The sequence below is a fragment of the Eretmochelys imbricata genome, chromosome 18 (assembly GCF_965152235.1).
Source record: "Eretmochelys imbricata isolate rEreImb1 chromosome 18, rEreImb1.hap1, whole genome shotgun sequence".
Classification (NCBI taxonomy): domain Eukaryota; kingdom Metazoa; phylum Chordata; order Testudines; family Cheloniidae; genus Eretmochelys; species Eretmochelys imbricata.
This window is the reverse complement of record NC_135589.1, coordinates 3,015,082-3,039,626: the sequence shown is the minus strand read 5'-3', so window position 1 is coordinate 3,039,626 and position 24,545 is coordinate 3,015,082. Positions and strand designations below refer to the sequence as shown.

The window sequence follows — 24,545 nt, the reverse complement described above, 5'->3', positions numbered from 1 at the left end:
GTTGTTGGGCACGGTGAGAGTATAATATATGAGCACACACTTGAAGACTACCTCCACTCCTATCTCAAGGCAAGGTCAAGCAACCAGTTGGGAGGGGTGAGGGAAGATTGAGGGGAAGATAAAACACTAAAAGGTCAAAGAAATGCCTGCCCGTGACTGTAGCATACGTCACTCCTTACTCCTCCCGTGGGGTACAAAAGGGGTGGGATGGACGCACAGCCACCCAAAACAGAACATGACCGTAAGTTGTAAGGGGTGGCACTGTGGGCGTGCATTTCAGGTATAAATATGCCTACTGAGGAGGAGGGAGACGGGACACTGGGAAACAAGGCTCTGCAGTGTCAAAGTTACGGTATACATGCTTGCTGGAAACTAACCCCAATAAACATAGCATTGCCTGCACTTCGGACTTCTGGTCTTTTGCTTTCTGTCTGCGTGACAAGAACCAGGGGAGAGGGTGAAGGGAAAGCCCTCTAACTACTGTAGTTACTAAGTAATCTTTCTTTCTCTCCATCCAGTAGTTTTGTTCTTATTAATTTCAGGGATATTGACTCAGATTTACCAGGTTTCTGAGTAGCAGCCGTGTTAGTCTGTATCAGCAAAAAGAACAGCAGTACTTGTGGTACCTTAGAGATTAACAAATTTATTTGAGCATAAGCTTTCATGGGCTACAGCCCACTTCATTGGATGCATAGAATGGAACATATAGTAAGAAGATATTTATACGTACAGAGAACATGAAAAGGTGGAAGTACCCATACCAACTGTAAGAGGCTAATTAATTAAGAGAAGCTGTTATCAGGAGGGGGGAAAAAACTTTTGAAGTGATAATCAAGATGGCCCATTTCAGACAGTTGACACGAAGGTGTGAGGATACTTAACATGGGGAAATAGATTCAAGTTGTGTAATGGCTCGGTCCCCATGTTAAGTATCCTCACACCTTCACTTCACTTCACTGTAGCTCATGAAAGCTTATGTTCAAATAAATTTAGTCTCTAAGGTGCCACAAGTACTCCTTTTCTTTTTGCGAATACAGATTAACACGGCTGCTACTCTGAAATTTGCCATCTCTGTGCCTCTGGACCAGGAGTATTCCTAGCTAGGGACATGAGGGAGGTTTTCAGTCCTTTGTGGAAAAAGGGAGAATCTGCATGGTTTTGGTGCAACATTTTAAACTTGGATTTAAATATAATTAATTTTGCATCTAATATTAGGTGGAAAATAGAAGAAATAAATAAAATATTGCTAATCTTCAAGTTAATAAACTTATCCCCAAACGTATTTGGATGTGAATATTAAGTTTATATAATTACATTATATATATATATATATTTCAGATATATTTTGCCAGTTGTGCATTTGGAACTCATGACATTAGTACATCTGGAGGTTATTTCCACATGGCTAATGTGTTCTTTCGTCAGAACAAAATGGACATTGCAGACTCACTGTACACTGAGGTTAGTAGCACCAGTAAATTTTTCTGATATTTACAAGTTTTCTTGAGGTTATTCTCAATGTTTGTGTGTTACTGACTCCCCTTAGTATTATAATGACCCTGGGCCAAGTGTGAAAGTGCCACTTCAGCCCCCGATCCTGCAAACACTTTTAATATGTGTTTAACTTTGCTTTTGTAAATTGTCCCATTGCAGCTAATGGGACTGCTCACGTGCTAAAGTTATGTACGTGCTTCAGTGCTCTGCTGGGACGGGGCTTAAAATAAAACATTATTATTAACATGAAAGTAAGCTACTACTTATTCAAATATTTCTCTGAGTTACAACTAGGATAGAGAAAGATAAATTTCAAAAAATCAGATTTTAAAAAACATGTAAACATAGACCTCTTAAAAATTTATATTTGAATTTGCAGTCATTTTTCTTATGGAGAAAGGTTGTTATTCACTTTTATAATAATTTAAATACATTTTAAAATGTACAGTTTAATATGTTGAGTCAGTATATCTTGCATTGAGAATCTATGCAATTGTGATCCCAGAATCATATCCCATATATTGTTCAGTACAGTAACCTACTTTATTAAACAGTAAAAACAAAACTCAATGAAGACATTTTATAGCCCAAGCTTTAGAGCAACACTGAGGGTTGTACTGGTAACTTGCTGGGTAATAGATGCTGCCTGTTCCCTAGGACTGGATCCTGCAAGCTTGCTTCCTTCCAGGAGTGCAGATGTAGTGCTAACAAGCCCCAAACTCTAGCTGATTATGAGATGGTGAAGGCTGCTTAGTGAATTTTTTCACAGCTTTACCATAGACATCAAGGACAAGAATCATTTAGATTGCTCCAGTCTTCACTGGCTTTAGAACTGTCTTTAAAAATGGCTTTAAATGTGGTTCAAACAGTCAAAGCAAAGCAAATTGCTAACAATTATACCTGTTTATGGGGCCAAATCATGTTAATCCTGTATTTAAAATATATTCTTGAGATCACCTAGCCACAAACATTATTTTAAACATGGAGTTAACACTGTTTGTTCCCCACCTGTCTATATTGCTCAGCCAAACCCTGCTATAAAAATCAATTTTGCTACTAATACATTTGCATTGTGGTTAAACAGTCCCACAGCTAGGGAAGATGGGTCTCATGAGCACCTTGGCCAGGGAAGATGGACTTAGGAGTAATAGAAAGGAACAAAGTTTCAGCTGAACCTTTGAAAAAAATTCATTATGATGGGAGCTGGTAGAACATAGAATAATCACAAAAGGAAGATGGTGGTGGCCCAGTCACTTGAATCATTTAAGACTGTACTGTGCAATGTTCTGGAAAATGAGCAAAAGGAAAGGGCAAAACACATGCCCTTTTTAAATATTGTGTAATAGTTTTGTATGTTAATTCTTTTTCCTTCTCAATAGGTAACCGATATCTGGCATGCCCATTTCAGTCGACTGATTCAAGTCCAATCACAAACTCTCACTTCTCCAGCAGAAATTAATATATTGTCTGAAGAAGTGGAAATCAGTGAAGAACCTCTGAGTAAATCCAATTTTCAGTATTATTATTATTATTCATAGAACACAGAAGAGTTTGAAGGGAAGGAGCCATAGAATGTTCTCTAGTCCTTTCCACTGTTTATTTTTGTATGAGTCTTGGGAGTCTGACATTTCTATAGACCAAATCCTGTGGGGTCTCTTTGAGCCATTAGCTTTAAGAATTGAGATTTTGATGTCACTATCTTTCAGAAATTAGTTTCCATTGAAGCATTTTCAGTTATTTACATTTTTCTTATTTAAGTTGAAACCCACTAAAGTGAAGTTTCAGCCTGTTGAGGTATGTGTATGGCCCCTTATCTCTTTAACCAGTAGAACCCCATGGACAAGTTATGTTCTGGAAGTGGAACATATTAATCTGTCTAATAGTCTCAGACCAGGGGTTGTGGAAGCCCATCATATAAGTGAAGTGCTAGCAAATGTACTGCTTTATATGGAACAGTCCTGCACTGATGGGAGACAAGACAGAGTAGATGCTCTATCTTGTCTTTTCCATCTACAATGGCTATGATTCTGTGACTGTTCTCAGAGAGGACAGAATGATGTTTCAGTGTACGTTTGTGTGACATTACTTCCATTTATAAAACTATTATAAACTATAAGCATAAACTATTGCAAAAATCTCACACTAAGAAGTTGCTGCATGTTGCCAGCGTCAATAATCACAGTAATGTAAGACTTGCTGTTTCAGGACAGACAGTACAATGATGTGCAGTAGTATAAATCACTTCTATAGTGCAACCTTCTTCAGAAGCTGCAACATGTCTATTGACTTCTCATGATATCCGCTGTGGATAGCAAAAGTGAAACAAAAGCAGACAAAATGCAGAACACAGGTTTGCATTTTAAGTGACAATCAGCCCTAAAGAGCCATCCTCCAATGGGGCCCCTTTCAGGGCCAGCACCGCAAACCCTATTCCAGGGTCACTTCTCAAGGTGCTGCATTTTACAGACCTTGAAGGCACATGTCATCTTGCTTCAGGAGATGCACTCCACCACCAGTGTTCCACCACAACCATCTATTGTGCCAACTTCAGTTCTTGCCATGTCAATTGGGGATATCCTGGCAACAACAGAGAGAGAGAGAGAGAGAGAGAGAGAGAGTCTAATGGAGTGGGCCTCAGTCACTGACCTACAACTTCTCTAAAACCCAAACCAAACCTCCATATTTCACTTAGCAGATGGGCAACAGTCTCTTCACCCAGAATCATCTTTTCATCTTCCACACAACTGCCGCTAGTGGTCGTAGAGTGGAAGATGCTTGAAGCTTTTCCAAAGTCTTAGCCTTGGCCATCCTTGATCACCCCTGTGGAGATCACTAACAAACCGCCTACAGAAGGCTATTTTCTGAATGCCTGGTAGGAGGCCTTTTAAAGCAGAACTAGAGGCATCTATTAGTGAGCTGGCTGAATTGGACTTGAAATGTCCAGCCAATATAAATGACTCCTACCAAATTTTCTCATTTAACTGCTGGATCAAACTAGGCACAATCAACGGAGAGAGACAGGCACAAAGATGGACCATAAAAAGACTTTTTGGAGATTCCAGTCACAGCAAAAAGGAGTTTTCAGTCACTGCAAATGCTGTTGTATTCCAGCTAGTAGCTAATGACCACGCACAGAATTTGAATAAATCTTTCAGCTATGTGCTCAGAACTGAGGTTACAGAGAGATGACAGGCTCCTAGTGTGGATTCAAACCTGTTGGCTCCTTTTTCACACAAAGAGCCAGGTCATTAAGCTTATGAAAACGGGAAAGGCTCCAGGCCTGGATTATAATTTATATCCATATCAAGTTCCTACTTCACCAAGAACTGAAAGAAAAAAGCCTGCTGCTTTAGTTCCTCAACTGATGTTTTCCAAGACAACTGCATTCCAAAAATCTGGCCCAGAGCAAAGGTCGTAGCCACTCTGAAATGAGGAAAACCACTGGAAGATCCCTAGAGCTATTGACCCATCTCTCTCCTCTGTGTCAGATACATGCTTATAAAGAGTCTGATTCTGATGCACATCAGCAAGGTTATCAAACCACAATTACCCTTTGTTCAGGCTGGTTTCAGATCTTGATGATGTACCCAAGATCAAGTCATTCGCCTAACACCAGACATCGAAGATGATTTCAAGAAAGTTGGTGCCGTTATGGCTGACCTGTTAGCTGCATGTGACAATGTCCGGCATGTGGGGCTGTCAGGTTGTTGCAGACTGTTCTCTGTAAGCCCTTGATGCGGTTCATCATGGAAATGATAACGAATCAGAGCTTCACCTTGCAAACTGGAAACAGTCAGTTGGCTTAGGCATCTCTGTAACAGACTCCCACAAGGTTCCATTCTACCTTGTTTCCTTTTCAACATACGTACTTATGACTTATCAACAGCTAAGACCAATAAGTATGTATATGCGGATGATATCTGTCTTGCTGATGTGGCATCTACATGGTATCGAAGGGTCACTCAGCCAAGAAATAAATGTACTGGCCATTTACCATTGTTAGTGGAGACTTTAAGTGAGTCTAATATGGTGGCTGCAACTTTCCTTTTGAACGGTTGTCTGGCCAATCAACCCCTTACAGTCTGTGCTGAGGATTTTCAACTTCCTTTCAGCCAGTTGTCACTTATTTAGGAGTCAAACTGGACCGTAGTCTGACATATAGGTCTCATCTAGAACACTTAGGCCTGGTCTACACTAGGAGTTTAGGTCGAATTTAGCAGCTTTATCTCGATTTAACCCTGCACCCGTCCACATGATGAAGCCCTTTTTTTCGACTTAAAGGGCTCGTAAATTCAATTTCTTTACTCCACCCCTGACGAGTAAAGATTAACGCTGAAATGGGCCTTGCCGGGTCGAATTTGGGGTACTGTGGACTCAGTTTGACGGTATTGGCTTCTGGGAGCTATCCCAGAGTGCTCAGTTGTGACCGCTCTGGACAGCGCTTTCAACTCAGATGCACTGGCCAGGTAGATAGGAAAAGGCCCACGAACTTTTGAATTTCATTTCCTGTTTGGCCAGCGTGGTGAGCTCACCTGCACAGGTCACCATGCAGCGGTCATCATCACAGGAGACCATGCAGTCCCAAAATCGCCGAAGAGCTCCAGCATGGACCAAACAGGAGGTACAGGATCTGATCGCTGTATGGGGAGACGAATCCGTGCTATCAGAATTCCATTCAAAAAGACGAAATGCCAAAATATTTGAAAAAATCTCCAATGGCATGAAGGACAGAGGCTATAACAGGGACCCGCAGCAGTGCCAAATGAAAATTAAGGAGCTCAGGCAAGCCTACTAAAAAAACAGAGAGGCAAATGGCCGCTCTGGTTCAGAGCCCCAGACATGCTGCTTCTATGATGAGCTGCATGCCATTCTAGGGGGTGCAGCCACCACTACCCCAACCCTGTGTTTTGACTCCGTCCAAGGAGTGGCAGGCAACATGGAAGCGGGTTTTGGGGGCGAGGAAGATGATGAGGAGGAGGAGGCTGTAGATAGCTCACAGCAAGGAAGCGGAGAAACCAGTTTCCTCAAAAGCCAGGATCTGTTTCTCACCCTGGACCTGGAGCCAGTACCCCCCGAACCCACCCAAGGCGGGCTCCCGGACCCTGAAGGCGGAGAAGGGACCTCTGGTGAGTGTACCTTTGTAAATATTATACATAGTTTAAAAGCAAGCTTGTTTAATGATTAATTTGCCCTGGCATGTGCGGCCAGTATAGCTACTGGAAAAGTCTGTTAACGTGTCTGGGGATGGAGCGGAAATCCTCTAGGGACATCTCCATAAAGCTCTCATGGATGTACTCCCAAAGCCTTTGCAAAAGGTTTCTGAGGAGAGAAGCCTTATTCCGTCCTCCATGGTAGGACACTTTACCATGCCAGGCCAATAGCACGTAGTCGGGAATCATTGTGGAACAAAGCATTGCAGCATACGGTCCTGGTGTTTGCTGGCATTCAAACAACAGCCGTTCTTTATCTCTCTGTGTTACCCTCAGGAGAGTGATATCATTCATGGTCACCTGGTTGAAATAGGGTGGTTTTAGTAAGCGGACGTTCAGAGGTGCCCGTTCCTGTTGGGCTTTTGGCCTGTGGCTGCACAGAAATCTTCCCCGCTGTTAGCCATGCTTTGGGGGGAGGGGTGAAGCCATCATCCCAGAGAATTGGGTGTGTGTGGGTGGGGGGAATATTTGGCTTTCTGCTGCATGTGAACCCGGAAACCGCAGCCCCTCCTCTTAAATTGCAAACCCATTTTTAATGGGCAACCCAAAGGCTGCTTCGTATGGGAAATGAGGGTGCTGCTGTTTGAAGCCATTCCCACATGTTGTGAAGGTTAAAGAAGCCAAGAGACTGTGTCTTACCATGGCTGCCTGCAAGCCGAATTCTGCTGCCTGGCCCTGCATGAGTGATCTCTCACACCTCAATAAGAGGCAAAATGTGACCTTGTAATGAAAGCACATGTGCTATCTAATGTTAACAGCAAGGTTTACCATGAAAGAGTGTACCCATTGTTCTATAAAATGTGTCTTTTTAACTACCACTCTCCCTTTTTTCCCCCTCCACCAGCTGGATATGTTTCTCCTTCCCAGAGGCTAGCGAAGATTAGAAGGCGAAAAAAATGCACTCGTGATGAAATGTTCTCTGACCTCATGCTGTCCTCCCACACTGACAGAGCCCAGCAAAATACGTGGAGGCAGACAATCTCAGAGTGCAGGAAAACACAATATGACCGTGAGGAGAGGTGGCGGGCTGAAGATGGCAGGTGGCATCAGCTTGCTGAAAGAATGCAGGAGTCAATGCTCAGGCTGCTGGAGGATCAAACTCATATGCTCCAGCGTATGGTTCAGCTGCAGGAAAAGCAGCAGGAGAACAGACCACTGCTACAGCCCCTGTGTAACCAACCGCCCTCCTCCCCAAGTTCCATAGCCTCCTCACCCAGACACCCAAGAACGCGATGAAGGGGCCTCCGGCCACCCAGCCACTCAGAGGATTGCCCAAGCAACAGAAGGCTGGCATTCAAAAAGTTTTAAAGTGCTGTGTGGCCTTGTCCTTCTCTTCTGCATCACCCCACCCGGGCTACCTTGGCAGTTATCCCCCTATTTGTGTGATGAATAAATAAAGAATGCATGAATGTGAAATAACAGTGACTTTATTGCCTCTGCAAGCGGTGATCAAAGGGGGGAGGGGAGAGTGCTTAGCTTACGGGAAAGTAGAGTGAAACTAGTGGGGGTTCCATTGAGCAGAAACGAACAGAACTTTCACACCGTAGCCTAGCCATTCCTGAAGCTGGTTTTCAAAGCTTCTGTGATGTGCACCGCGCCCTCCTGTACTCTTCTAACTGCCCTGGTGTCTGGCTGTGTGTAATCAGCGGCCAGGCGATTTGCCTCAACCTCCCACCCCGCCATAAACGTCTCCCCCTTACTCTCACAGATATTGTGGAGTGCACAGCAAGCAGTAATAACAATGGGAATATTGGTTTCGCTGAGGTCTAACTGAGTCAGTAAACTGCGCCTGCGCGCTTTTAAATGTCCAAATGCACATTCTACCATCATTCTGCACTTGCTCAGCCTATAGTTGAACAGCTCCTGACTACTGTCCAGGGTGCCTGTGTATGGCTTCATGAGCCATGGCATTAAGGGGTAGGCTGGGTCCCCAAGGATAACTATAGGCATTTCAACATCCCCAACAGTAATTTTCTGGTCTGGAAAGTAAGTCCCTTGCTGCAGCTTTTGAAACAGACCAGAGTTCCTGAAGATGCGAGCATCATGTACCTTTCCCGGCCATCCCACGTTGATGGTGGTGAAATGTCCCTTGTGATCCACCAGTGCTTGCAGCACTATTGAAAAGTACCCCTTGCGGTTTATGTACTCGCTGCCTTGGTGCTCCGGTGCCAAGATAGGGATATGGGTTCCGTCTATCGCCCCACCACAGTTAGGGAATCCCATTGCAGCAAAGCCATCCACTATGATCTGCACATTTCCCAGAGTCACTACCCTTGATATCAGCAGCTCAGTGATAGCACTGGCTACTTGCATCACAGCAACCCCCACAGTAGATTTGCCCACTCCAAATTGATTCCCAACTGACCAGTAGCTGTCAGGCGTTGCAAGCTTCCGCAGGGCTATCGCCACTCGCTTCTCAACTGTGAGGGCTGCTCTCATCTTGGTATTCTTGCGCTTCAGAGCAGGGGAAAGCAAGTCACAAAGTTTCATGAAAGTGCCCTTACACATGCGAAAGTTTCGCAGCCACTGGGAATCATCCCCGACATGCAACACTATGCAGTCCCACCACTTTGTGCTTGTTTCCTGGGCCCAAAATCAGTGTTCCACACCATGAACCTGCCCAATTGACACCATGATGTGCACATTGCAGGGGCAGGGCTGGTGCAAGGATATTTTGTGCCCTCGGCGAAAATTCTGCCTTGCACCTGCCCCTCTCCCTCCCCCCCCCAGAGCATCGCTTCTTATAAACTTTCAAAAATGAATACTGCATAATGTGGCATTGTTCATTAGAATTAATACATGTTTGGCTGGAAAATTTTATTAATTTCATTATTTAGTCTACATATCTATCTGCCATGAGGCTGCATCAACTGAAAACGAAAAAAAAGAAATTTTGTTCATAGAATCATAGAATATCAGGGTTGGAAGGGACCTCAGGAGGTCATCTAGTCCAACCCCCTGCTCAAAGCAGGACCAATCCCCAGTTAAATCATCCCAGCCACGGCTTTGTCAAGCCTGACCTTAAAAACTTCTTAGGAAGGAGATTCTACCACCTCCCTAGGTAACGCATTCCAGTGGTTCACCACCCTCCTAGTGAAAAAGTTTTTCCTAATATCCAACCTAAACCTCCCCCACTGCAACTTGAGACCATTACTCCTTGTCCTGTCCTCTTCTACCACTGAGAATAGTCTAGAACCATCCTCTCTGGAACCACCTCTCAGGTAGTTGAAAGCAGCTATCAAATCCCCCCTCATTCTTCTCTTCTGCAGACTAAACAATCCCAGTTCCCTCAGCCTCTCCTCATAAGTCATGTGTTCCAGACCCCTAATCATTTTTGTTGCCCTTCACTGGACTCTCTCCAATTTATCCACATCCTTCTTGTAGTGTGGGGCCCAAAACTGGACACAGTACTCCAGATGAGGCCTCACCAATGTCGAATAGAGGGGGACGATCACATCCCTCGATCTGCTCGCTATGCCCCTACTTATACATCCCAAAATGCCATTGGCCTTCTTGGCAACAAGGGCACACTGCTGACTCATATCCAGCTTCTCATCCACTGTCACCCCTAGGTCCTTTTCCGCAGAACTGCTGCCTAGCCATTCGGTCCCTAGTCTGTAGCTGTGCATTGGGTTCTTCCGTCCTAAGTGCAGGACCCTGCACTTATCCTTATTGAACCTCATCAGATTTCTTTTGGCCCAATCCTCCAATTTGTCTAGGTCCCTCTGTATCCTATCCCTGCCCTCCAGCGTAACTACCACTCCTCTCAGTTTATTGTCATCTGCTAACTTGCTGAGAGTGCAATCCACACCATCCTCCAGATCATTTATGAAGATATTAAACAAAACCGGCCCCAGGACCGACCCCTGGGGCACTCCACTTGACACCAGCTGCCAACTAGACATGGAGCCATTGATCACTACCCGTTGAGCTCGACAATCTAGCCAACTTTCTACCCACCTTATAGTGCATTCATCCAGCCCATACTTCTTTAACTTGCTGACAAGAATACTGTGGGAGACCTTGTCAAAAGCTTTGCTAAAGTCAAGAAACAATACATCCACTGCTTTCCCTTCATCCACAGAACCAGTAATCTCATCATAGAAGGCGATTAGATTAGTCAGGCATGACCTTCCCTTGGTGAATCCATGCTGACTGTTCCTGATCACGTTCCTCTCATGTAAGTGCTTCAGGATTGATTCTTTGAGGACCTGCTCCATGATTTTTCCAGGGACTGAGGTGAGGCTGACTGGCCTGTAGTTCCCAGGATCCTCCTTCTTCCCTTTTTTAAAGACTGGCACTACATTAGCCTTTTTCCAGTCATCTGGGACTTCCCCCGTTCGCGACGAGTTTTCAAAGATAATGGCCAATGGCTCTGCAATCACAGCCGCCAGTTCCTTTAGCACTCTCGGATGCAACTAGTCCAGCCCCATGGACTTGTGCACGTCCAGCTTTTCTAAATAGTCCCTAACCACCTCTTTCTCCACAGAGGGCTGGCCATCTACTCCCATGAACTTCGTATCAGTTCTTTTTCTTGTTCACTATTAAAAGGAAAGGATAGAGAATACATGTCACTTACTAACTATGAGTCACTATTTGAATTTCATCAACTGTTTGACATAAACATTGATTAAGAGATCAAGATGACTTTTCCTCAAAATTAAGCAACGTTGATTGTAATAGAAAATACACCCTTTTTAGTCACATATACTTCCTGCCTTCATTCTTTCATATCAAAATCTACTACATTTTATTATACCTTTAGAATATCCAATTATTGTTATTAATAAAATTTATAAAATTAGAATGGCGGATACTCTGTCATATAACAACAACTGACAATATCAATATGACAAATTTCAACAACCTACACATGCATATTCACACATGATAAACAAATACACTCAAATAATTAACATATACACACAATTGACACAAAATATTAGCGAAATGATGCAGCAGCAATTGCCAGAGTCTTAGATCTGAAACAATTCAACAGAAATAGTTACCCTCAGTCGTCAACCTCCGAAAACTAGTAAATGTAGCATTATAAACAGCCTGTCAGAACGGGTAACGGTTGTGCGTGACAAAAAAAATGACATCATTGCCACTTTGTACTGTAGTGAAGCAGTATGCTTGGGCCCGCAATGCAGAGCTGGCATAGATAGGTTTACCTGCCGGCCCGCTTCCCCAGAGCGGGGGAGTGGAAGGACCCAGCCCCCAGACCCAGCTGCTTGCTGTTTGTATGCGGACCCGTCTCTGGCTGAGAGAATTTTTTATCATCCGCTCCGGCATCCCTGGAATGCGAAAAAGAAAGCCCGGAACAGACAGAGAAACAGCCGTCTACTGGAGGAACACCGCCCAGGGAATCTACAAATCGCTGTGGAGGGGGCCCAAGACTGAGTAACTTTCGAACTGTGGTCTCGTGTGGGGGGAGGCCTTGACTGTGTTTGAAGGGACACAGGGGGTGTGGCATGGAGCTGCCCCCCGATCCATCTGTGTCCTCCCAACCCCCACACTACTATTCTCATTACTGCCCCCTCCATCGTCATTGCTGGCTGTTTAACATCTGCTCTGGACTTAGCTGCTCGCCCTGATTCCACCGTGTGGGCCAGAAGCACCAGCCAGCCAAACAGGACACTCTGGACAAGCGTACGGTAGTTCATGTGCCCCCCCCTCCCCCGAACTGCCCATCCCACAGCCTGTCCCTTTTTACCTGACCCCAACTCCTGTTAACCACCTGCCACCGCCCCCGCTGGGGCATTGGCAATGGAGGGCACCGGGGTGACCTCCGCCGCTGCCATGCCCACCGCCTCCCCAGACTCTAGGAGAGCCCCCCAGCCGGTACGAAAGGCCAGGGCAAGAAGAAGGAGAAGGGCCCCATTAAAACCACCAGGCTCTCCGTGGCAGGGGCCACCCCCACTGCTGTGGCCCCGCTACCGACCACGGCGTCCCTCCCCGCTGCCCCCTCCACTAGCTCTGTGGCTGTCCCTCCCTCACCCCGCAGGACGTATGCCCGGGTGGTGGCAGCCCCCCCGCCTGCCGCCCCGTCATCTCTCCCGCCCACTGCCTCCGCCACCATCAACAGCGGCCAGGGCCCCTTCCCTACCATGACCAGGAAGCACAGTGTCCGATGCCTCCTGGTGCCCGCCTCGCCCCATGTGGAGACCTACGTGCGGGCGTTGGCGAGGGTGGTGGGGCCCTCGGCCGTTGTGGCGGCCTCCAAAATGTATGGGAAGGTCGTCTTCTTCTAAGCATCGGAGGTAGCCGCCCAGGAGGCGGTGGAGAGGGGCCTGGTGGTGGGGGGGTGTTTGTCCCTCAAGAGCCGCTAGAGGACCTGGGCATCCGCCTGGTCCTGACCTCTGTCTCTCCCTTTCTCCCCAATGCTGCCCTGTTACCCTCCCTTTCCACCCTGGGGAAACCTGTTTCTGTCATCAGCCCTCTCCCATTGGGCTGCAAGGACCCCACTCTCCGTCACATCTTTTCCTTCCGCCGGCAAGTACAGCTTCTATTGCCATCGGCAGCGCGTGACAGAGAGGCGCTTGAGGGGTCCTTCCCAGTCCCCCACCAGGGGGCCCGTTACCGGGGTGTATTTCTCCATGGGGGAAGCCCGGTGCTACCTCTGCCGGGCGTCAGGGCATGTCCGGAGGGACTTCCCCTTAGCCCAGCAAGGAGGGGCATCTGGAATCCCCGAGACCCGGCAAGACATCGGCCCCGTCATTGCCGACGCCCCTGGCCGCCCGATACCCGAACCCACCCCTCCTCCTCTTCGGACCACCACTTCTCCTGCTCAGGCCCAAGGGGCACCTCCCCTACAACGCCCAGACGAGCGGGAGAGCCCCGCCCTTGCTGCTGACAATCTGGGGGGGGCCGATGGAGGAGGGTGTGGCAGAGATACCACCAGGCATGGGAGCCTGCCCCAGGGAGAATCCTCCCTCCCTTATGCCGTCCCACCGTCCCCCCCTCAAGCCCCTGAGCCATCGCCTTTATCCCCTGATATGACCCCTGCTAACCAGCCCCCAGATGATGCCATGGAGGGCTGGGCCCTAGTCCAGGGGAAGCGAGGCAAGCGGAAGGCTCGAGCTCCACCTCATCTACCCGAGGCGGAGGCCCCCGGAAGACTAGGAAGGGGGTCACCAATGCCGAACCTTCCACTTTGCCCACGAGTGCGTCCCATCCACAGGTGTCAGCCAGGAAAGACGTGGTTGCACCGGAAGGTAGTGTCTCCCCTCCACGGAAGACCCTCCCCTCTGAGACCCTCAAGGAAGCCCCTTCTGTCCTGACACTACCCAAAGCCCCCATGAACCCCAAGGCAACCGTCGTGGCGGGTGCCAGCGGGGAGAACCCCAGGGCGACGGAAAGTGTCCTCTCCTCCATGTTCGAGGAGATCGAGGCCCTAGATCTGACCCCGGTTGCCCAGGGGAAGGATGACCTCTTGCCAGCAAACCTCGATTTGAGCGACCTCACTCCACCCCTCTTTTCCCCATGCTCCCTCCCCCTAACTGCTGCTTCTGCTCCCACCTCCGAGGAGCCCCTGGACTCCTCCATCGACCCGGCCGCTGATGGCACCCCGCTGACGACCACCGAGCCTTCTCAGGTGACAGCCGGTGCCACGCGGCTGGGACAGGAGCCGCCAGGGCCCGCCCCCCCCCCCCCCGGTTGGTGCGGAGCAATCAATTTCCTTCCTGGACGGGGGCCTAAGAGAAGATAATCCACCTCCTGATGCTGTGGCTGCTAAATCCACCATAGAGCCAGTGCCCGGTATTACTGAGAGCTCTCTCCCCACCCCCTTAACCCTCGAGCCTGATCGGGAGGCGCCACCATCCAGCTGCTTGCCTCCCGAAACCCAGAACCCCGCCTCTGCCCATGCCCCAGCCCCTACCCCTATCCAGTCTACCTCCTGCGATGTTATTGCCGCCCCCGGGGCTGTCTCCTTCCCTTTTCCAACCGATGACCCCCAGGGAGCGGCCTTTGCGTTCTCCTGCCCTGACCCATTAGGGGCTGCTCTTTTCCCTCCACCGCCCCCTATCGCCCAAGGGCTTGAGGCGGGCCTAGAAGCTCGAGCCCATCAGGCACCCCGTCGGGGGTCTGCACCCTGCTTCCCCATTTTAGTGGGCACAGGGCTGCATCAAGGGCCCCGCCGGGGAACACCCGTAAACCGTAACCCCACCCCCCCATGAGCTGCGAGGAGAGCTGTAGAAGTTCTTAGAGGATATCCGTGGCTCCCGCAACAAGGTACAGCTTGCTCTCCAGCAATGGGGGGATTTTTTTCAAATCCTCCGGGCCACAAGGGCCCTCATGGGGGAAGGTAAAGGGACGGGGAAGCAGGATGCCGCGGCCTACTGGCAGGTCCGCGTCTTCCGTGACCAATTACTCACCTACGGGACGGGTGAAGGACTGTTGCGCAGCCCGCTGGGGGATGCAAGCATCCCTGCCAGTGAGGATCCCCCCCAGCCCTCCCCATGAGGGCCCTCCCCTTCTCAGAGAGAAGGCTTTGGATTCTTTGACCATGGGATGGTGATCCAAGAAGGAGGAGTGCTAGGCAGAGACGGGCTCCACCTAATGAAGAGAGGGAAGAGCATCTTCGCAAGCAGGCTGGCTAACCTAGTGAGGAGGGCTTTAAACTAGGTTCACCGGGGGAAGGAGACCAAAGCCCTGAGGTAAGTGGGGAAGTGGGATACAGGGAGGAGGCACGAGCAGGAGCGCATGAGAGGGGAGGGCTTCTGCCTCATACTGAGAAAGAGGGACGATCAGTGGGTTATCTCAAGTGCCTATATAAAAATGCACGAAGCCTGGGAAACAACCAGGGAGAACTGGAAGTCCTGGCAAAGTCAAGGAATTATGATGTTATTGGAATAACAGAGACTTGGTGGGGTAACTCACATGACTGGAGTACTGTCATGGATGGATATAAGCTGTTCAGGAAGGACAGGCAGGGCAGAAAAGGTGGGGGAGTTGCATTATATGTAAGAGAGCAGTATGACTGCTCAGAGTTCAAGTATGAAACTGCAGAAAAACCGGAGGGTCTCTGGATTAAGTTTAGAAGTGTGAGTAACAAGGGTGATTTCGTGGTGGGAGTCTGCTATAGACCACCAGACCAGGGGGATGAGGTGGACGAGGCTTTCTTCTGGCAACTCGCAGAAGTTACTAGATCGCATGCCCTGGTTCTCATGGGAGACTTCAATCACCCTGATATCTGCTAAGAGATCAATACAGCGGTGCACAGACAATCCAGGAAGTTTTTGGAAAATGTAGGGAACAATTTCCTGGTGCAAGTACTGGAGGAACCAACTAGGGGCAGAGCTCTTCTTGACCTGCTGCTCACAAACCAGGAAGAATTAGTAGGGGAAGCAAAAGTGGATGGGAACCTGGGAGGCAGTGACCATGAGATGGTCGAGTTCAGGATCCTGACACAAGGAAGAAAGGAAAGCAGCAGAATACGGACCCTGGACTTCAGAAAAGCAGACTCCCTCAGGGAGCTGATGGGCAAGATCCCCAGGGAGAATAACATGAGGGTGAAAGGAGTCCAGGAGAGCTGGCTGTATTTCAAAGAATGCTTATTGAGGTTACAGGGATAAACCATCCCGATGTGTAGAAAGAATAGTAAATATGGCAAGCGACCGGCTTGGCTTAACACTGAAATCCTTGCTGATCTTAAATACAAAAAAGAAGCTTACAAGAAGTGGAAGATTGGACAAATGACCAGGAATGAGTATAAAAATATTGCTCGGGCATGCAGGAGTGAAATCAGGAAGGCCAAATCACACCTGGAGTTGCAGCTAGCAAGAGATGTTAAGAGTAACAAGAAGGGTTTCTTCAGATATGTTAGCAACAAGAAGAAAGTCAAGGAAAGTGTGGGCCACTTACTGAATGAGGGAGGCAACCTAGTGACAGAGGATGTGGAAAAAGCTAATGTACTCAATGCTTTTTTTGCCTCTGTCTTCACAAACAAGGTCAGCTCCCAGACTACTGCACTGGGCAGCACAGCATGGGAAAGAGGTGACCAGCCCTCTGTGGAGAAGGAAGTGGTTCGGGACTATTTAGAAAAGCTGGACTTGCACAAGTCCATGGGGCCGGATGCGTTGCATCCGAGAGTGCTAAAGGAGTTGGCGGATGTGATTGAAGAGCCATTGGCCATTATCATTGAAAACTCATGGCAATCGGGGGAGGTCCCGGACGACTGGAAGAGAGCTAATGTAGTGCCCATCTTTAAAAAAGGGAAGAAGGAGGATGTGGGGAACTACAGGCCAGTCAGCCTCACCTGAGTCCCTGGAAAAATCATGGAGCAGGTCCTCAAGGAATCAATTCTGAAGCACTTAGAGGAGAGGAAAGTGATCAGGAACAGTCAGCATGGATTCACCAAGGGCAAGTCATGCCTGACTAATCTAATTGCCTTCTATGATGAGATAACTGGCTCTGTGGATGAAGGGAAAGCGGTGGACGTGTTGTTCCTTGACTTTAGCAAAGCTTTTGACACAGTCTCCCACACTATTCTTGCCAGCAAGTTAAAGAAGTATGGGCTGGATGAATGGACTATAAGGTGGATAGAGAGCTGGCTAGCTTGTCGGGCTCAACGGGTAATGATCAATGGCTCCATGTCTAGTTGGCAGCTGGTATCAAGTGGAGTGCCCCAAGGATCGGTCCTGGGGCGAGTTTTGTTCAATATCTTCATAAATGATCTGGAGGATGGTGTGGATTGCACCCTCAGCAAGTTCGCAGATGACACTAAACTGGGAGGAGAGGTAGATAAGCTGGAGGGTAGGGATAGGCTACAGAGGGCCCTAGACAAATTAGAGGATTGGGCCAAAAGAAATCTGATGAGGTTCATCAAGGACAAGTGCAGAGTCCTGCACTTAGGACGGAAGAATCCAATGCACCTCTACAGACTAGGGACCGAATGGCTCGGCAGCAGTTCTGCAGAAAAGGACCGAGGGGTTACAGTGGACGAGAAGCTGGATATGAGTCAACAGTGTGCCCTTGTTGCCAAGAAGGCCAATGGCATTTTGGGATGTATAAGTAGTGGCATTGCCAGCAGATCGAGGGACGTGATCGTTCCCCTTTATTCGACATTGGTGAGGCGTCATCTGGAGTACTGTGTCCAGTTTTGGGCCCCACACTACAAGAAGGATGTGGAAAAATTGGAAAGAGTCCAGCCGAGGGCAACAAAAATGATTAGGGGACTGGAACACATGAGTTATGAGGAGAGACTGAGGGAACTGGGGGTGTTTATTCTACGGAAGAGAAGAATGAGGGGGGATTTGATAGCTGCTTTCAACTACCTGAAAGGGGGTTCCAAAGAGGATGGATCTAGACTGTTCTCAGTGGTAGCAGATGACAGAACAAGGAGTAATGGTCTCAAGTTGCAGTGGGGGAGATTTAGGTTGGATATTAGGAAAAACTTTTTCACTAGGAGGGTGGTGAACCACTGGAATGCGTTACCTAGGGAGGTGGTGAAATCTCCTTCCTTAGCAGTTTTTAGGGTCAGGCTTGACAAAGCCCTGGCTGGGATGATTTAATTGGGGATCGGTCCTGCTTTGAGCAGGGGGTTCGACTAGATGACCTCCTGAAGTCCCTTCCAACCCTGATATTCTGTGGTTCTATAACACCTCTCACCATCGCAACGTTGAATACCCAGGGTTGTAGGATTGCTCTCCGCAGGTCCCAGGTGCTCTCCTTCCTTCGGGAGGGAGGGTACTCTATGATTTTCCTGCAGGAGACCCATACGGATCCGACCGCCGAAGACAGTTGGCGGCTGGAGTGGGGGGACAGGGTCTACTTTAGCCATTCCATGATTCGGCAGGCTGGAGTGGCGACCCTGTTCTCTCCCGACCTACGGCCTGAGGTGCTAGGGGTCACCGAGGCCATGCAGGGTCGCCTGCTGCATCTCCGGGTACGTATAGAGGGGTTCGTGGTTACCTCGTTAATGTCTGTGCCCCGACATCGGGCCCGGAGTGGCTGCAATTCTATCAGCAGGCGTCCGCCTTCCTCGGCACCTTAGGTTCTCACGAGTGCCTGGTCCTGGGAGGAGACTTTAATACCACCCTTGAGAAGCGAGACCGCTCGGGGACTAAGGAGTGCCTGGCCGCTGCGGACACCCTCCGGGAGATAGTTGAACGTCACTCCCTAGTGGATATCTCGCGTGACCACCACCTGGATGAACTTCCACATTCACCTTTGTCCGGGTGGAAGCCCATCGGTCGAGCCACTCCCGGTTGGACTGCATTTATTTATCACGCTTCCATCTCTCACGAGCCCACTCCTCCAGCATTCAGCTGGCCCCATTTTCTGACCATCACCTAGCCACTGTGACAGCCTCCCTCTGTGCGGAGAGGCCGGGGCCGGCCTATTGGCACTTTAACAACAGGCTGTTGGAGGCTTCGTGACATCCTTCCGGGAATACTGGCTGGCCTGGTGAGGGCAGTGGCGTGCCTTTCCCTCGGTGCACCGATGGTGGGACCTGGGGAAGGTGCGCGCCCAGCTTTTCTGCCGCGACTACACCTGGGGCGCCAGCCGACAGAGAAATGCGGCGATAGAGCAGTTGGAACGGGAGGTCTTAGAGCTGGAGAGGCATCTGGCTGCCAGCCCCGAAGACCCGCTTCTCTGCGGAGCGCGCCGGGAGAAGCGGGAGGAGCTCCGGGCCCTTGAGGACCATCGGGCCCGGGGTGCCTTTGTTCGATCCCGCATCCGCCTCTTTCGGGAGATGGATCGCAGCTCCCACTTCTTCTATGCCCTGGAGAAAAGGAGGGGGGCCAAGAAACACGTCACCTGCCTCCTGGCAGAAGTCGACACCCCCCTTACGGAACCGGCGGAGATGTGCGGGAGGGCCCGAGCCTTCTACGCAAGTCTTTTCTCCCCGGATCCGACCGACTCTGGCGCTTGCAGAGTGCTCTGGGAGGAGTTCCCTATGGTCAGCGCGAGCGACCGAGACCGGCTAGAGTTGCCTCTCACTCTGGCCGAGTTCTCAGAAGCCCTCCATCGTATGCCCACTAATAAGTCTCCAGGCATGGACGGGCTGACCGTGGAGTTCTACCGCGTGTTCTGGGATGTTCTCGGCCCAGACCTAGTCACCGTCTGGGCCAAGTCTCTGCAGAGCGGGGTCCTCCCTCTTTCGTGCAGGCGAGCTGTGCTCGCCTTACTGCCAAAGAAGTGGGACCTCTGCGATTTACGAAATCGGCGTTCCATCTCGCTCCTCAGCATGGACTACAAAATCATAGTGAAAGCAATCTCGCTGCGGCTAGGGTCTGTGCTGGCGGACGTGATCCACCCAGACCAGACCTACACTGTCCTGGACCGCAGTATCTTTGATAACCTATTTCTGGTTTGGGACCTTTTGGGAACTCGGGCGTAGAGACGGTCTGTCATTCGCCCTCCTGTCCCTAGACTACGGGTGCCTCCTGAGCACTCTGCGGGCATTTGGCTTTGGACCCCAGTTTGTGGGTTTTCTCCGGGTGCTGTACGCTTCCGCAGAGTGTCTGGTTCAGCTCAACTGGACCCTGACTGAACCGGTCAACTTCGGGCGAGGAGTACGGCAGGGGTGCCCCCTCAGCCTCAGCCTCTCCTCATAAGTCATGTGTTCCAGTCCCCTAATCATTTTTGTTGCCCTCGGCTGGACTCTTTCCAATTTTTCCACGTCCTTCTTGTAGTGTGGGGCCCCAAACTGGACACAGTACTCCAGATGAGGCCTCACCAATGTCGAATAGAGGGGAACGATCACGTCCCTCGATCTGCTGGCAATGCCCCTACTTATACAGCCCAAAATGCCATTGGCCTTCTTGGCAACAAGGGCACACTGTTGACTCATATCCAGCTTCTCGTCCACTGTAACCCCTCGGTTCTTTTCTGCAGAACTGCTGCCGAGCCATTTGGTCCCTAGTCTGTAGCGGTGCATGGGATTCTTCCGTCCTAAGTGCAGGACTCTGCACTTGTCCTTGTTGAACCTCATCAGATTTCTTTTGGCCCAATCCTCTAATTTGTCTAGGGCCCTCTGTATCCTATCCCTACCCTCCAGCCTATCTACCTCTCCTCCTAGTTTAGTGTCATCTGCAAACTTGCTGAGGATGCAATCCACACCATCCTCCAGATCATTTATGAAGATATTGAACAAAGCCCGCCCTAGGACCGACCCTTGGGGCACTCCACTTGATACCAGCTGCCAACTAGACATGGAGCCATTGATCACTACCCGTTGAGCCCGACAAGCTAGCCAGCTCTCTATCCACCTTATAGTCCATTCATCCAGCCCATACTTCTTTAACTTGCTGGCAAGAATACTGTGGAAGACCGTGTCAAAAGCTTTGCTAAAGTCAAGGAACAACACGTCCACTGCTTTCCCCTCATCCACAGAACCAGTTATCTCATCATAGAAGGCAATTAGATTAGTCAGGCATGACTTGCCCTTGATGAATCCATGCTGACTGTTCCTGATCACTTTCCTCTCCTCTAAGTGCTTCAGAATTGATTCCTTGAGGACCTGCTCCATGATTTTTCCAGGGACTGAGGTGAGGCTGGCTGGCATGTAGTTCCCAGGATCCTCCTTCTTCCCTTTTTTAAAGACGGGCACTACATTAGCCTTTTTCCAGTCATCCGGTACTTCCCCCGATCGCCATGAGTTTTCAAAGATAATGGCCAATGGCTCTGCAATCTCATCCGCCAGCTCCTTTAGCATGCTCGGAGTGGCTGTTCCTGTATTCATGTCCAGTGGTGCCGGCCCAGTGCCAATATTGGTACAACAGCACATCAGGGTGACAGTTATGTTCTTATAGAGTGGCAGCAGCTTTGGGATAGAGAGATAGACATGCACGAATTTCAGAAGCTGTAATTTTCACCCACCCTTTGCAAGTTGGTATGTAGATCTTGAACTAGGCTTAACAAGCTGTTGACTGGAATGGCCAGAGTGACTGCCTCAGTGCAGAAATTTAACATAGCCCAGTCTTCACAGCATGACTGCAGGGCAGTGATGCAGATGGTCAAACATGTGGAGGAGTGCACAATTAGAAGATTAGAGGGTAGATTGCAGCATCTTGCTATCCTTGATGATGCAGCAGTTAAATGGCTGAATAATCTAGATATTGACTTGTGACGCACATCAGAGAAGAGGCTGAAACAGCAAATTTGCCATTTGCAGGTGAAAATATAGAGATTTTAATATGCTTACTTTTAGAATTTGTATGGAAATCAGATATCAGTGTGATGTGAGGTATAAATGCCTAAACAGAACAGATAGTTAGCTTGTTTTAGTAGTATATTATCTTGTATGCTATCCATCCATCTTAAATGTTTCATTCTCAATGTAGATGAAGCTCAGCAAGCCGAAGCAAATCAAGTACTGAATGCAATATTAGATATCAGAGAACAGGCACCAAAGCAACAGCCTGCTAAAACTGCCAGTGTTGTACATGCTCTTGCAATGCTTCATTACTTGATCTTGGATTTACCAAAGGCAAGTTTGACCTAGTGATTGTTTTCATTTTTAATTAAACCACTATATTTTTGATTCACACTATAACATTAAATGCAGGAGCGCTTGCCTCAGAGAATGCATAATTCATGGGAAACAGTATTTTACTGCTTTCTAGCAAATAGAGCCACATTCCAGTATTTATTTATTTATTTTAAATACCTAGGAAATTAAATTTAAAAATACTATGTTAATGTTAAAGTTACAAAGCAAAGTACTCAAAATCAGGTAATGGCAAGTTAAAGTTCCTTATACAGCTTAGACTCTGTGCCTTTGTGCATATGCATTACAATACAGTCTTAATTGCATGATTACATACCACTTTTTGTCATTCAGCACGCAGGTTGGATGTTGTGCAGTGAATGAGACAAGGGTTCTATATATGAATGCCTGATTTTGGACCTTTTTGCAGTTATCATGATATAAATATGGATTCATTCAGTCTGCTGAAGTCAATGGGTTTAATTTTGAATTTGCACTAGTGTATTTGAGAGCAAAGGGTTAATATTTTCAGATGTGTCAAGGTGCCTCTATTTTGGGGCATCCATATTTTAAAGGGGGTGGATTTTTGGAAAGTGCTGAGCACTGCCCATTTGAAAATCAGACCCCTTTAATTTGTCTCAAGTTGGGCATCCAAAATCATCAATCACTTGTGAAAGTCGTGGCTTTTGTGCGTGAGTGAGGCTGGGGTGTATACTGATAAGGTTGGTGTGTTTTGTGCATCAGGATGAGGTCATGTCGCAGTAACAGTATGTGATCCTGTTATTCAAGACTGTATCAGAATGATTACAAACAAGGGGGCAGAGTTAAGGTTGCAATAGTTGAAAATTATTAGAGATGGGTAAGACTTCCTTATGAACAGAGATGGAAACAACTGGGAATGTTTAGTTTGGAGAGGAAGCCAGATGGTAGAGTTATACAAAATAACAAATAGAGACTGTAAATACATGAACAAAGACTTTTTAAGATGTTTGAATTAGCACTGCATGACATTTTGATTTAAAAACTTGCATGATACAATATAAATGAAGCAAATGTTAAATGGATTGAGAACTGACTAACTGATAGATCCAGAAAAGTAGTTGTATTTGAAAAACCATAAAATGTGATTATGACACAGAGATTGATGGAATGGTAAACGATGGCATATTATTCAATAGTTGCCCACTAGGAGATTTCTTACAACTTTCTCCAAAGCAGCTTGTGCTGGCTGCTCTCTGAAACAGGATAATGGACTAGAAGAGCCTTGGCTCTGATCCAGTATGGCAATTCCTTTGATCCTGTCTGTATATTTTTCCTACCCTAGTGAGAAAAGGCTGTATAACTATTTCATGGCAATTATTTTGTATCTTTTTTTAAATGTCGTTTCAGGCTCATGATCTTGGGATGAAAGCTTTTCTAATAACCAAACAATTGCCAAACCAAGATGCATCAGAAGCTATTCATCATCTATTAAAATTGATTAAATCCAAACCTTTCTACACAAAATAGGGTGCAGTTTCTTCACCTCTTTATCTTTTCAACTAGGTTGCATTACGAGTGTTGTACTTTTGCCTGCTATCACCTGTCTAGAAACATTCTCTGTATATTTGTTTGCTTTTATTAAAATTATACTTTATGCCAGTTTTAGTTTATCATAGCTGATTCGATTTTATATGGATGGTGGTAATATATAACAATATAGCAGGGTAGGAAATGAGAATATGATCAAAACAGGATTAACAACTTTAAAACAAATCATAGCCAATACGATGAACAAGCAAAATATGCAACAATTTCTCCATGCTGTCCCTCTGAAAAGTTCTCTTAGTACAGTATATTTCAGTGGTGGAGATGAATGTTGTGTCCTTGTTCTTTTCTTCAAATGTCTCAGTTTATAGCTTTCAAATATGGTCAAGCAGACAGCTTTGAGGAGGAAATGTTTTAGATCTCCTGGGCAGAAAATCCTATTCATCTGCTATCCTCCAATTTCGAAAGTCCAACTATGAGGCCCTTATGGCCAAATACGATTATAAAAGTTATTCTAAGCTGGAGGAACTTTGCTAGGATCTGCCAGAGGAAAAAAGGGAACAATTCCTGCCCCTCATTTCGGATGGTCACTTAATAGCCCTCAAGGCCCTGCAAGCCTCCCTGGACTGCGCTAACACAACTGCCCGATCCATTGCTACTGTGGTGGTAATGCAACGTGCCTCATGGTTGCACCTTTTTGGATTCCCTAAGGAGGTGCAAAATACGGTTGAGGATCTCCCGTTCGAGGGACAAAAACTCTTTTCTGAGCGCATGAACAGCTCCTTACACTCATTGAAAGACTCCCAAGCCACTCTAAAATCCCTTGGTGTGTACACACCACAGCCAAAACGGAGACCAGGGGAATATCAGCTCCC

At 47.9% G+C, this 24,545-nt stretch overlaps 1 protein-coding gene across 1 annotated transcript in view; it reads left to right on the top strand.

The window, feature by feature from the left end:
- ZMYND12 (zinc finger MYND-type containing 12) overlaps positions 1-23,754 on the top strand; it is a 50,030-nt gene extending 26,276 nt beyond the window's left edge. Inside the window, exons 5-8 of the mRNA XM_077837322.1 lie at positions 1,339-1,461; positions 2,874-2,994; positions 21,998-22,143; positions 23,533-23,754. Of these exons, the coding sequence (XP_077693448.1) occupies positions 1,339-1,461; positions 2,874-2,994; positions 21,998-22,143; positions 23,533-23,652 (510 nt within the window). The 3' untranslated portion in view covers positions 23,653-23,754. The remainder of the gene's footprint in view (positions 1-1,338; positions 1,462-2,873; positions 2,995-21,997; positions 22,144-23,532) is intronic.
- The last annotated feature ends 791 nt before the right edge of the window (positions 23,755-24,545 follow it).